At 41.7% G+C, this 14,901-nt stretch overlaps 1 protein-coding gene across 6 annotated transcripts in view; it reads left to right on the top strand.

Annotated features, from left to right (window-relative positions):
* The window catches only part of LOC149322292 (cytohesin-1), an 81,619-nt gene extending 69,973 nt beyond the window's left edge, over positions 1–11,646 (top strand). For 5 of the 6 annotated variants that reach the window (XM_089538700.1, XM_089538727.1, XM_089538691.1 and 2 more), the window contains exons 10-13: positions 5,834–5,910; positions 6,322–6,393; positions 8,954–9,108; positions 9,820–11,646. In XM_089538700.1, the coding sequence (XP_089394826.1) occupies positions 5,834–5,910; positions 6,322–6,393; positions 8,954–9,108; positions 9,820–9,898 (383 nt within the window). In that variant the 3' untranslated portion in view covers positions 9,899–11,646. The remainder of the gene's footprint in view (positions 1–5,833; positions 5,911–6,321; positions 6,394–8,953; positions 9,109–9,819) is intronic. The other variant, XM_089538718.1, reaches the window with a different exon arrangement.
* Positions 11,647–14,901: the final 3,255 nt, after the last annotated feature.

Genomic DNA, 14,901 nt, shown 5'->3' with positions numbered 1-14,901 from the left:
AAACCCTTTAGCTTGGGCAGCACCCCATGCAATTGAGGGTGTATGCTGTGAGCAAATTTGGAAGTTCTTTGTTTTTTAATTTTCTTTTTTCCCTCATTTTGTATGTTTCCATGATTTTGGCTCTGCCTTTCCCTGTCCCCCAAACTCCAGGAGGTACGTACCCCCATATCCCCTTGCTAGCTTCGCTGGGGGCTAGGGGTGTCCTGCAGTGCTTCTTTATTTTTCTGTTCTCTTTATTTTGAATTGCTGGTGATACATTAGTCATTGCTGCTCTTGCCACTGTTGCTGTCTGGCTGCACAGTCCCTGGGGAACTGGGCAAGATGTGGGGTGGTTTGAGGGGTTGTGGGCACACAGGAGTATCTGTGGCCTGCATGGCACAAGAACAAACAAACCAACAGATAAAAAGAGCAAGAAGTTCCAAAAGTCATGCCTGCATCTGCCAATTGCCTTCTCCTCTATTTGGTCAACATCTAGGCCAGGCATGGACAACTGTGGATTCCAGGATGTTTTTGGGTAACAGCCCCTATTAGCCCTAGCCATTATTGCTAATGGTGAGAGATTGTATGAGTTTCAGCCCAGAAACATTTGGAGGGTCATACTTGCACACCTCTGGCTTATGCCTGAATCAACCATTTACTTATTATTTATTAAAATGTTCATATCCCAGGACTAGGATAATTCCCACCTGAGAATTTCCTAGAATGAGACCTGTAGCTAGTGCTAGTGAAATATGAGATAGGAAGATTACAACACCATTATTTGCTAAGCAGCTTGCTATCAGGTTATATAGCCCATTTGCAAATTTATCATGTGATCAAGTTCCAATGCAGAGAAAGCACCTACATATGTGGGGTTTTTTTTTCTTACTGTAGGGGCTGCTGAGCCTTACTTTGTCTGTCTTGTTACTCCAAAGGGCCATTTTCACATGCTGCAGTTCAGCCACAGTGACAGCATAGCTCTCCTTGATCCCACCAGAAGATGTGGCTTCTTCTTTGCCAGAGAGTCCAGCTCTTTCACTGCCATGCATCCAGCAGCTAAGTCAGGGGTAGGCAACCTTTTTGAGCCGGGGGCCAGGTTGCTGTCCCTCAGACAACTGGGGGGCCGAAGCCAAAAAATAAATAATTAAATAATTTATTAAAAAATTAAATATATAAATAAACCAGGACAAATGTAGGACAAAATTTTCAAATGGAAGACACTTTTTTTAAAAAAATGCAGGACACGCGAAAAAATTTGCTGATTTTTAAAAAAATGTTAATATAAATGCATGTTTCTGAGGCTTCTATAGACAATTGCCCCCCAAAGGCTCTGGTGGCAATCGGCGGCAGGACCAGCCTGGGGCCGGTCCCAAGGCCTTGCCGGGCCGCATCCGGCCTGCGGGCCGCAGGTTGCCTACCCCTGAGCTAAGTTAACTGCACTTCTCCACCACAGCAAACACGGTGTTTTACAATGGCAGGGCCATGCAGCTGTTTTAGGAGAATTAGTACCTGTTGGATAGTGCTCCCTATATCACTGTAAGGGACATCACAGTACTCCCTGGCCTCCACAATTTAGAAAAGTTACATTTTGGGAGCAGCTTCCCAAATCCTCCCAACTAGCATGGCCAGTAATCATGTTGGCTGCAGGTTTGGGAGCATAGTGGTCCAAAAAAGTAACTTTTCAATGCTCCCCCCCATACATACAGAATTTTGAATGCTCCATCAGTCTTCAAGTACTTTTCCCCTGACCTTTTCTTTTCTTCACAAGCTGTGCTGCTCTATGCCCAGTGCTTTACCCACAGTGATAGTTCAAGAAGCTAAGCTTGCTGCTAAAGGTACCACAGTTGTTGATTTCTAAAGCATGTTCCTTCTGCAGCTTAAAAATTCACAGGTGTGGCTACCTTCAGCAGCAACATTAGCCTCTTGTACTTTCATAGGGGATTGGACTGGATGGCCCTTGTGGTCTCTTCCAACTCTATGATTCTAATTTTATCTTCATGGTGAAGGATCCTTTTTGCATTTATGTTAAGCATTGGTTTGAGTGATGCTGATTATTTTGCATAAGATTCAAATGAAATAAATGTTTGATTGGCAGCACCTACAATCTTTAAAAAAAACACCACACTGAGTTCCATCAAAATGGAGCAAAGCCAGCAGTCTTCCCCTGAGAAAACTGAAGTTTGCTGCTTGTTTCCCAACTTGCATGAAGACTTTTGTAATGTCAAATTAATTTTAAATACTAAGTTTGTTCAAAATTATTTTGCAATTTTGCAAAATTTTACTAGAGCCAAAAATATAGAAATCCAAAGTATTTGTTCAAGAAGTACCTGAAGCTGACAAGTTAGGTCCAGAAATTTACTGCGTTCTTTGTTTTGGTTAGATACGGCTAGATTTTGTGATCAAGTATGTGGATTTGTATAACCTAACTGGCAGATAGACAAACTATAAATTCTGCTATAATTAAATATTGTATTAATTATGGTATAATTAAATTATAGTATAATATGCCACTTTTCATTAAAATAAAGAAATGCCAAAGTCACATGACAGAAGAATATTAAAACAAAGAAGCCCAGTAATTAACAAAGTCCTTCATCTGAAGAAGCCCTTGTCAAAGATGCTGCCTGTTTAACAGAGACTAATATAATATTAATTCTGTTTAAACTGATGTTTACTAATTGACATCAAATGCTCTGGTTCTGGTTGATGAAAGGAAGAGCCCTGCTTATCTGGCAGTCAGATCCCACAAGTGACACAACCAAGTCAAAATGCATAAGCTGATAAAATCTCTGTTGTGTCACAACCATGGCTCCCATCAGTCCATTTATATAATACTGCAGATCCTCTTGTAGTCCTTATTCTTATCCCTATGATCTCAGCACCAACCCTGTGAAGTAGGTCACTTTTTCCATTTTGCAGACAATGCCATCCATTGAATCCCTGACTGACAAGGTTCTAATTTTCTGTAATAATTCCCTGGAAACCACCAGCTCCCAGTGTCCTAAAATATGGTAGTGTTTATTTACTATGTTGTATAAGCTACAGCTTTGTATTTTCTAAAACAGCTCAGTAACTGGATAGACTTAAAATAAATATGAGATCAGCAGAAATTCTTGTGCCTTTTTTCCCCTTCAGGAGTTTCTGGGCTGCCAAAAACATACCATAATTATCATCTTGTACACTCCTGGCATGCAGTTTTCATGGCTGTGGAGGCAAAGTTACATAATGCATGGCAGGGCCTGCACTCAGCTTTTAAACTTGAACTGCAAATTGTGGTAATCCAAAGTAACAGAGCTTCTTGACAGTTGCATGGCCAATATGAAAGTGTCATTTTAGAAAGAGCTAGAAAGTTTCTACAGTGATGACATCCCAGTCTCTACATGTTCTGAGATACCGAAAGATTGCTTTCAGATTGTCACCTTTTGGCAGCTTCACTTTGGGATTCCTTAAAAGAGTTATGTGAGGAATACACCAAGTTAAGAGCCCTGTATTTACTGATTTTTAGAGTAAAAACACCTCAATGAGTCAAATTCTAATTGAGTTTCAGAATCATATATCTGGTTCATATAGCCTGTCCAGACCTTGTGTTAAAAGAAGGCTAGTTTAGTGGTGACATTTAACTGTGTAGCCTCCCAGCAGGGACAGAGGAAGGTCCCTTTGACCAGATCATATTATCTGTTCATCAAGCCCACTATTACGTCTAATCTGAGAAGCACCAGCTTTCCAAGGGCTTGGACAGAGGTTTTTCACATCTCTTCCTACTTGATCCTTTTAGCTGGTCAAAATAGGAATTGAACTTGGGGGTCTTGTGCTTGCCTGCTGAACTGTAATCTGTTCTGTTTCCAGCAGTAACTCTTCTGAGAAGTCTTCTTAATTTGCTGAATGGCCACAAATTGGGCCATTCCATGATGTCAGGTTTTTCTGTGTTCCCTGGGGACTGTGGCAGGCACTCTGGAGCCATTGGCTTTTTCTTTTTCCTTTTTTGTTCTTGAGTTTTTGCTTTTAGAAAAATTCTTGTGTTGCTGAATGAGGCCTCATTGTTGCCTGTGGCTGTATGTTGGCTGTCAGGGTATCTCAGGGTGGATCTGTAGACCTCTGCATCTTTAATCTTTCCTTGACTTGTCTCCACTCCTCTGGGCTTAAGAGAGTAGTTACTCCTGACAGAGAGCACTGAAAGCTGTTCCCCCCTCCCCACTGCTCCCCAACACCTTTTCAGGTTTATCTGCCTTTACAGTACCTTTTGCCTTTCTCATGCTTAGCAGTCTGTATGATGCACTGTGTTGCAGCCTCAGACTGGGATAGGTCAGATTGAAGAGGGTTGTGTTGACTACAGTATCTTCTGCTTTAATGGGTTAGGAAGCCTTGGTTACTTTGTATACCTTTGCTGTTCGGTAGTGTGTGTGCGCGCGCAGGCGTTTACGCAAGTGTGCACATATATGCACTCTCACACACAAACTGCACTGACTTGTCAGTCACAGAATCTCCTAATTGAAAGTACTGTACTTGAGATCTGTGCTGTCACACTCTTTCCATTTGCCATGCACAAGGCCCTGGACTTGCATTTGCCTGCCTCTTGATTTTCTTGTTGAAGTTCATAGCTGCAGAGAGTGCAGCATCAGCTTCAGAAAAGGGGAAGAGATGCTCCATCAGAGGATGGAAGCATCTCTTCTTACTAGATGGCACTTCCAAGCCAGCCCCCACCACCACAGAGTGAAGAGTTGGATTAGAGAAGCCTCCTCTGAAACCATTTTGTTTAGACAGAGCAACCCTTCTCAACCTGGTGTCCTCTGGGTAGTTGTACTCCTAGTTTCCCCAGCCAGCATGACCAGTATACTTGGAGAGCACAAAGTTGGAGTAAGCATGAGACATAGTATCTTTCACACAACATAATCATAGCACTATGATTCCACTTTAACTGCCATGAAAACATGCTGTGAAACCTAGGGTGTTTAGAATTCTCAGACAAAGGGCTTTAGTCCTTCCCTAAACTACCAATCCCAAGATTCTCATATAGAATTCAGCTATAGCAATTAAAGTGTCATCAAGGTGCTATAACTGTGTAGTGTGAAAAAGAGCAGACTTGCAGACAGTAATTGCACACCTGCTTGGTAGCTGACTTTCTGTTTCCTGGGATGTAGCTAATTCTTCCCATGTCTGGAGGCTAAATGGAACCCCTTCTTGAAAGCTACACTGAAACAGGATGGAAATTGTATTAATCCCCTTTTGCCCCTGGCAGTTGGCTCTCCTTGTTATCTAGGACAATGCATCTCGGGACAGGCTATTCTCAGTTACTAAAGACGAGGACCAAAAAAAAGCAGAGAATAGTCAAGTCAGACTCTGGGTGAGAGAAGAAATAGCCCTGTATGAAAACTGGCTACCAGTTTGTTGAGGAAAATTCTTCTACATTCCTCTTATCTCTCCTTTTAAAACAGTAGATATCATCTTAGAGGCAGGATATCAAGTCAGAGCCAAGCAAAATTCTTTGACTAGGCTGAAGGCTTTGCACCATGGCAAGCCTAAACATATTTTAGAGCCTGTGGGGAAAACAATGTCTCTTCCTCAGTGCCTGGCACATAAATATCCACTCAGTGGCATGCAGTAGGGCACTGCTCCCCCAGTCACCAGCAGCACCATTACTGCTCCTGCCCGCCAGCTCTTATGCTCACTATATAGCCACCTGCTGCTCTGATATGGGGCTGGCACTGCTTGCACTCTTGATCCACTCACTCTGACTCTGCTTGTTCATGCCCATAGCATCTAGCTCTGCCTCTGCCTCTGCCTTAGCTGCTCTCATGCCCAGAGCCAATGTTTGGGTCTGGGCAAGTGTTGTCAAGCTTGCTTTTTCACTATGCAGGTGGCCGGGTGAAGACATGGAAACGACGCTGGTTCATCTTGACAGACAACTGCCTTTACTACTTTGAGTATACCACGGTGAGTGGCACAGGGTACTCTAGTAATTGTGCAAGTACACAAAATCATTCAACAGGGTTGCTATCATTCTGCTTTGATTTTTTTAAAAAATCTAAGTTGAATGGCTTGGAGAGGCTAGAATTGGAAGCTGTGCAGTGGAACAACATAATTAGATGGCTCTGATGTAGTGTTTTCTTTATAGAGCCACAGGATACCATAATAAATCTGTTAATTTTTAAGGGATCATAGCTCTGTGTTTTGTATTCACTGCAATAGACTAATGTAGCCACCGTTTTGCAGTTAGCTTTAGGGACTAATCTTTCTGAGAGGGAATATCATCCCATTGTTTAACTCTGCGATGCAGAAGCATGAGATGTTTATTAGCATTAATATACTAAGTCATTGCTGAATCTACAAGTGATCATCTTGCAGGATAAGGAACCAAGAGGCATCATTCCATTGGAGAATTTGAGTATCCGTGAGGTAGAAGATTCTAAGAAGCCGGTGAGTAAGTGCTAAGGCCAGAGAATGCTCTGTAGGTGGGTGGAGTGAGAGCCATGGTTTCATGGGCTTCATGCTTTTAAAGCTTGAAAAATGTTTGGGAAGGCCGAGCCAATGATCAGAGCATTCCAATGTGCTTGTGCAGGATTCTCTCTTTCCCATGACAGACAAAAGTTGTACAAAGTGAACAGATTTGCACAATTTAATTTTTCTTGGTACTAGGATATGATTTTCTCTTTTCATTAATTATATTTCTTGCCTTTAAGGTAGTAATTAACGAAAAGTAGGTGTGGGCACATTGTGGTTCACTAGCCCCCAATGCAGCCCTTTCCCACACCCATTTCTTATTAAAGAATAATAATTTAGTGCCCCCCCACCCATCCTAGATATGGTGGGGCAATTGTGCCAGTTGAAGGGTGGCCTTTCCCCAAAATTGGAGATATATATTTTTTAATTTATTTATTTTGACATAACATGACATACAAAACGTTTAACAGAAAAAAGAAAAAAACATAGAAAACAAATAAAACATATAAAACATAATTATATTGTTGCTCTGTTTTGCTGACGTGGTTGAGCTGTTAGAAGGGGTGTACGACATTTACTTTCTGTCGTCATCCGTTGTTTTTATGTTCATGTGCGGCATGTCCATTTTTGCCATTAGGACTGTTGTTGTTTTGTTTCCAGCCAAAAGATAAATAAGGGATATATTTTTTTTTAAAGTATTAAATCCTCTTCCCCCTCTCTTTCCCTTTTCCCCTTCCTTCCCTTTCCCTTTCTTCCTTTTCCCTTTAATTTTCATTCCCATAGTTTATTTACTTTTTTCCATTTTCTTTGGAAGTTTTGGTCTGTCTTTTCTTTAATCATCATGGTTATTTTGTCCATTTCCATCTATTCATTTACCTTAATCTTTCATTCTTCCTGTAAATCTTGTTTTCCCTCTTTCCAGTTCATAGCAAAAACTAAATGTGCTGCCATCACTAAGTACAATATAACATCTATTTTATCTCGACATAGTTTTCCCTTAAAGTCTTCGGTAATATTTAATAAATACAGATGGGTTTTTTTTTCTATTTCACATTGCATGATATGTGGAATTGTTTTATGGATCTCTTCCCAAAATTTTTTCGCAACGTTACAATCCCACCACATGTGAAATAAAGTTTAATTGTTCTCTCCACACTTCCAACAGTTACTATCCTTCGTATTTTTTATTTTGACCAATTTATGTGGAGATAGATGCCATCTGTATAGCAATTTGTAATAATTTTCAATTAGGTTAGCGCTTTTGGTAAATTTTAAAAAAAATTCCCTATGTTTTTCCCCAATTACACAATGGAATTGATTCTTGGATATCCTGCATCCATTTAATCATGATTCCTTTTATCAGTTCACCTTCTAATTCAATATATAGTAAAATTTTGTACACCCTTGTTATCATATGTTTCTGTCCCTTAAACAATGTTTTATCCAGAGCACTTAGTTCTGTTTCAACACCAGTATCATTTTTATCCTTATTGTACCTTCCTTTTAATTTATGGTAAAAGAGCCAATTTATTTCAATTCAATTCAATTCAATTTAAGTTGTTCTTTCGTTTTGATTTCTTGTCCTTTTCCTGTTTTTATAAGAATATCAGAATACATAATCCATTTCTTTTTTAAAGGTTCCTCTTACCTGTAAAATGCTTCCTGGACTGATGTCCATCTTGGTACCCAAAATTGGAGATATTTGAGGACCTCAAGACACCTCCTATTTTGTTAAAAACAACAACAAAAAACAAAGCACTGAGGGCTTCCCAAAATTTGACACAATGCCCCCTATAATCCCTTAAAGTAATGGAGTGCCTTTGTCATTATTTTTTAAAATCTGGGTGGGTATGTGAGGGGTGCAGTTTCCCACAAGAGGCATGGGCAGGACCTGGATCTGGGAAAGTTGTCTACTTGTGGTGAAAATGGATGCTAGATTTCTCAAGGCAGCAATGAGTTTTGTACAGAATGCTGTTATCTGTGTTTAGACGGTGCAGATCCAGAGCATACATGGCCCTGTGGCAGTGTCCAGGTGGTGAGGAATTCCAGAGGATCTGAGTGGCAGCATCTGCTACATTAGCATAATTGTCAGTCACTATGTTTGGATGATTGTGTCTTGGAATATTAAGCCAGCAGATGAACAAGATTTTTGCCCACACACCACCACTTTGTTTATGCTGGATTGAATTACAAAATTGCTAACCATAGTTTCTTTGTTTGGATGAAACCAGGAACTATGGTTACCACTTCAGAACAAACCAGAATATTAAATAAACTTCAAACTGTATTTTGATATTTTGGCTTGTTTTGGGGCCATTAACCATGGTTTCATAATTTGGATGAAAGAGGAGACAGTGGTTAATTAGACACTTACTGGTTTTGCCTGTGTGTATGTGGAAGTCCTAGAGAATTGAGTACTTGCAGAAGAATCCTTGTGGCCACAACTAGTAAAGGGACTCCCTGTGTCTTTTGAAATTCCTACAATTTGCATCATTTTGAGGTTGTGCTAGCCACCAGTCCTCTTTATTTCTTGCAGAACTGTTTTGAGCTGTATATCCCTGATAACAAAGACCAAGTGATCAAGGCATGTAAGACTGAAGCAGATGGTCGTGTAGTGGAAGGGAACCACACTGTGTACCGTATCTCAGCACCCACCCCAGAGGAGAAGGAAGAATGGATGAAGTGCATCAAGTGAGTGCAGGAGGGACAGTAAAGGGAAAATATGTTAGGTTCAGGAATGAAATGAAGAAATCTGGGGAATTCATTAGAGCTTGGTTTAGCAATATCAATAGCAGCTTCATTTATATGGTGCCTCATACCACCTAAGCAGTCTAAGTGGCTTACAACTGTAAGCTAATTGCCTCCAACAATCTGGGTACTCATTTTAACAACCTTGGAAAGATGCAAGCCTGAGTCGAGCTTGAGTCCTGGCTGCTATTTAACTCACAACCTTATGGTTTATGAGTGAGTGGCTGCAGTACAGGTATTTAATCACTGCAGCACCAGGGCTAACAAGTGGCAAAATGTCTGGCTGGAAACAGAAAGAGAATTAATTCCTCTGTCTCCTGGCTGAGTGAAAAGGGGAGGCAACAGTGGGAAAAATAGGGTCTCTGCTAGCCCCCTTGTTGATCTTTGCCAGTTACATTGGAAAGATTGGGGGCTATGGTTGCATTGAGAGGGAAAATGTAGGGGACTCTTCAGTGAAGCTATAGTGCAAATTTCTAATTCCTCTACCCCCTTTAGTTAAATTACTCCCTACTGTAACCTTCTAAAAAGACTTGCCTTCCTCAGGCTTCCTGTAATTTGAGCATTTATTGTTGAGCTTTTCTGATCAGTCTGGGATTTTCCCTAATGTTGTTTGCTTTCTTTTTTCTCTCTCTCTCTCTCTCTCCATTCCTTTAGGGCTGCCATTAGCCGGGACCCATTCTATGAGATGCTGGCTGCACGCAAGAAGAAGGTCTCCTCCACCAAGAGACATTAGTTCCCTGGCTTGCTCAATCAGCTGCAGCGTTGGCAGGGATTGCCTCCCAGACCCTTGACTGAGGGGAATGAGAGACTACACTGAATTGCCTGCTGTGTATTGCCAACCCAAGGGAACTAGCTTCAGCTTTTGCTATTCTTTTCTGGTTTGGGGCAGGAAGAGTTGGGGGAGGGGGTAGAAGTATGGCAGCCACCAACTCTCAAGGACTTCTGTATTCATGAGAATGCCATATCTCTCCCAGCCCCTCAACTGGGCAGTTTGTACCAACTACATCTGTGGTAGCCCAAGTGGCAGAACAAGAAGGTTGTTGGTGTCTTTCCTATTACTGCAGCTGACTTATTCACTTTCCCAAGCTGATGGAGAGAGAGCTTCAAGCTATGTGTACCCCAAATGGGCACAAAGCTCTTTGATTTGCCGTTGGGAAGTGTGAGTTGTGCCAGAATGATGCTGGCTTTAGGATGATACTCTTGAGACCCAGGACCTGAAATGAGCAATGGACTGCCAAAGGCACAGATTAGTTTGCAGCAGGGTGGAGGATAAGAATCTACCTTGGAACCATGTCACTTGGTGTTGCCACTATTTCTTCTTTGGTCAGGCAAGCTGGATGGTTTGCCTCCTCCAGGCCAATTGAGCCATGTGCTCAGTTACATTTACTTTTGAGAGCTCTCTCTTTAACAAAAAGTTTTATTAATCATGTTGGGTAATGCACAACCAGGAATGCCAGCGGCAAACAGCTGGCATGAATAGTGTGAGGCTGCCAGCCTCCAAGATTTCCATTGCCTTCGTTCTAGAGGGCATCAATTTAGGCTGCCTCTGATGCTTTGTCAGAGTGAAGAGAGCAGGGGGATCACTCAAGCCACTATGCCATTATGAGAAGGCAGTGACAGTGTTAGCTGGTGGGCATGCATGCAGTTTTGGGTGGGGCTGGTGGCATAACCCTTGTTGGTGCTTTACAGGTTATTTTTGCCAACAGCTACTGGTTCGCCATCCCAGCAGTTTGGCATGATATTATCACTGCAGTAGATCATACTGCAGCTTTGATTCTGTTTGAACTCGTTCAGAAGTGGTGACTCAGGAAAAGTCAGAGAAGATCCCATGCTGTGTACTGCAGAAAGCAGTGTTACAAATCTGGTTATGGATTCTCTAGCAGCATTTGGTTTCAGTTGCACTTTCAGTAGGGATGGGTTTGGGTGGTTTAAGATGGAAGCTGCTGCCAGTAGGGGGCAGTAGATCTTAGCCTTGAAGCACAAGCAGGTGGTTGTTGGCTGGGGAGTTATTGGGAGCCCTGGGGTGGGGTGGGAGAGTGAGGTTTTGCAGGGTAGGCTTATAGCTCAAACATGGAGATTGTGGGGAATTGAACCATAAGACAGCTGCCTTCCTTTGCAAAGGCCTATGGTGTGCTAGCTCATTCTCCACCTTCTCGGCAAGCTCCAGTTCCCCACCTCAGTATTAGCCTATTTATCTGAGATGTACATACTTTCTGTATAGATTTTTCTCCTCATAGATTATTTTGTATTTGTTTTAAATATGAAGATTGTTTTTTGTGAAACTTAACAGGATTCTCAAACATTGCTGGGACACAAGGGGAATGCAGGAGGAGGGTAGAAATTTCTCCAGGTCTGACAGTTTGGTTACAGTTTTGTTTTGAATCCTTTTTTTTTTTTTTTTAGGGTTTTGTTTTGTTTTGCCACAACCTTGTGTTCTAGCAACTGCAGCAAATAAAAGTTGATCTCACAGTTGGCTTGATACCCAACTTTGGCTGCCTCTGTTCTTCTGGTCTACAGTTATTTGTGCATTTTCTGCTGAACTTGGAAGTACTGATTAGAAACAATTTGTCAATTGTAATCAGTCCCACACACCTTCATAATGAACATATCAGGACATTACATGATTGCTATAACTTAATGAAGACTAGCATAAATCCTTTGTTTGGGGGGGTGTAACTTTTTAAATATAATTCTGGGGTGTTAGTTTCACTAAACAGTGGAGGAAGAATATCAAGGGCATCACTAAGGTTGGGGGGGATGCAGACCGGGTGGAACTTCAGAGGGGTATGAACACCTGTTGGGGCAGGTGGTCCCAAGACCCCACTGGCTTCCTTACTCTGATTACTAGGGTGTCCCTGCCATTCCTTAGCTGTAACCTCTGGTGGGGGTGGAGTGCTGCTGCCACCCAGCAGCTCCTTCTGGGTCTGGTAGGCCTGCTGGGCAAGCAAGAAACAGACTGTAAGGCAGCAGCAGCAGCAGCAGCACCCGCACCCATCCCCACCATCAGCTGCTGGTGGGAAAGGGCTGCCTTCTGGGTCTGGTAAGTCTGCTAGTCAGGCAGGAAACTGAGTTCCCTCCATCTCCTGTTCACTCACCAGACCCTAAAAAGGCTGCCAAAGGCCTGCCCCCAAAGTTAAAGGTATAAGGTGGTGCTGTTTGGCTCTCATTAATTGATTTTGGGTGAAATGAAACAATTACGCTGTCAGATTTCATCTAAAATTCCTTAGCATTGTTAGCCTTTCCACTTGGCAGCAATCTGAGTCCAGCTTCCCTGAAATCTTCCCTCTGATTTGGAATGCTGACTTCCAGATTTAGGTAAAGTATTACCCTAACCTGCAACTGGTTATACAGTTTAACCTACTTTTATTTTGTTAACTCTCATACGAGTGTGCTTTTGTTTGAAGGTTGCAAATCCTTTGCTGTATCAATAAAACTACATTTGGACCTTGCATGCTGGAGTTCTAGTATTTGGACTTGGTCAAAAAGTTAAGATCTCCTCTTTTTAAAGTTACCACAAGCCTTGCTACTCCCTTGATCTAATTAATTAATTCCCCTATCAAAGTAAATGTTGGAACAATTTAGGTAACAAGATTTGGCCTGGCTGGTGGAGGAGGGTGGCTGGGGGGAACAGCACAAGTTATCACACTGTGGTGACCCTAACCTTAGTGATGCCACTGAAGAGTATCGCATGGCTCAAGTACTAGCTCATGCTGCAGTCTCACCCAGCTGCTTCATACTCTTTTGTAAGTATTGAGGTGACAATAAAGTGGATAGGGGGATAGTGTGTTTTATTTCACACTTGTAGCATTCAGATGCATGTGTTTAACTAAATGGTAGCTATTTTATTTAGTTTCAAGGAATAGGTAATTCAATTCAAGTATGGAGTAACTATGGAGGGGTGCAAACTGCTGGGAACGATAACTTCAGTTAAAAAGAACTTTCAGTGTTTAGATTTCCTGTTTGAGAATGGCAGAGCATCAAGCAGTTGTTGGTTGGTGACTAGCCTAATATCAAGGTAACCTGAATATTTAACCGTATATACTTGTGTATAAGTCAACCTCATGTACAGTCAGCCCTTCTTATACACAGATTTCTTATACACGGATTCAAGCATCCACGGTTTGAAAATGTTAAAAAAAAAGTATAAATTTCAAATATCAAACCTTGATTTTCCATTTTTTATAAAGGGACACCATTTTGCTATGTCATTATATTTAATGGGACTTGAGCATCCACAGATTTTATTATTTGATTTGGAACCAAACCCCAGCGTATAACAAGGGTCCACTGTATAAGTCGAGGGCAGTTTTGGGGGCCAAAATCATGGATTTTGATAATGACCCATGAATAAGTCAAGGGTCAAACACTGGGACATGTAACAAAGGATCTAAAGGGGGAAACAAAGCACTACTTCCCTCCCTCCTCCTCCCTCTCTGCACCTCTCCCAAGGATCCCAGTTTCAGCATGGAAAATGGGGAAACAAACCTTGGCTCTCTCCCTCTCTCCCCCCTTCACCACCAGGATTTCCAAGGCTCATGGCTTTCGAAATGCGGTACAAACTCCTCTCTCTTCCCTTTACCAAAAGCATTTCCCAGGCTCATGGCTTGCACAACGGGGTACACCTCTCTCTCTCTCTTCCCTTTGCCAAAATGATTTCCCAGGTTCATGGTTTGCAAAACAGGCTACAAGCCTAGGTGCACACACTCTCTCCCTCCTTTGCCTCAGGGGCTGTTTGTTAGCTCTGGCTATGAAAGAAGGCTGAGGGATAACACACACACACAGAAAGGAGAGCACACGGGGAGGCAAATGGGGAGCTGTTTAAAGATCCCAGGCTACGAAGGTGGGCACTTCTTTTAGGAACTTCATAAGCAGTATTACCATGTTGCCCTGTATATAAGTCAAGAAGTCCATTTTGGGGCATAAATTTCTCGCCTTATAGTTGAGTATATACGGTATTTGCATCCCCAAGATTGGGACATGATATAGAGGGCCTGCTATTGTAGCTCTACTAAGGCTAGCTGCTATCATCAGTCAAATTCATAGGATTACAGATTAAGCCAGATATTAACCACTGTAGTGTAACAGAAATGTCAGGAAACTTAAATTTCTAGGATTGGCAGAGCAATAGGATTGGCAAGAGGACCTAGTAATTGAAAATCCATAAGTTTATTTCCAATTGTCGACAAAGGAAAACAATGAACTCAGTGGAATTCAAGTTCCAAAAGCTGAGACCCCGAACAAGACAAAATGGCTCTTTTTATATTATTCAAGACAAAGAAGCTTCTTCAGTACACCTGATTGGCTAATTACAATTTAAACATACAGAATTCTTACAATCAGAACAGAAATACATGCATACATTAAAACTGCATCATCACTCCTTACCCCCTCCTGTAGGAATTCAGTGGCTTTCCTAACCTTGCTTCTGAATGTCCTTATCTCAGTAGTTTATGTTATGTCTTTTTACTGGTGCCAGCTTCCATCCAGGTCAAGACGCACTCATTATTCCTTTGCTCTAGTTTTTCTAAACTCCAAGCCTTTATTTCAAAAACCATCTCTCTGGCTGACAAAGGTGACTCCATCTTTCTATAGTTTTTTATTTCAACAAGGAATATTTCCACCACAGTAGTTAGTAGATGAAAAAAGTGAATTGCAAAATCCTGGGTTGAGCTTTGGAGAAGATATTGCTGAATTTAGGGTAAGTTTGGAGGATATACATTAGGAACCACAGTTGGT

The sequence above is a fragment of the Sceloporus occidentalis genome, unplaced genomic scaffold (assembly GCF_023333645.1).
Source record: "Sceloporus occidentalis isolate IW3139 unplaced genomic scaffold, rSceOcc1.0.p SCAF_1, whole genome shotgun sequence".
NCBI classification, from domain to species: Eukaryota; Metazoa; Chordata; class Lepidosauria; order Squamata; family Phrynosomatidae; genus Sceloporus; species Sceloporus occidentalis.
The sequence above is the reverse complement of the archived record's forward strand: the minus strand, read 5'-3'. Positions and strand labels throughout refer to the sequence as shown.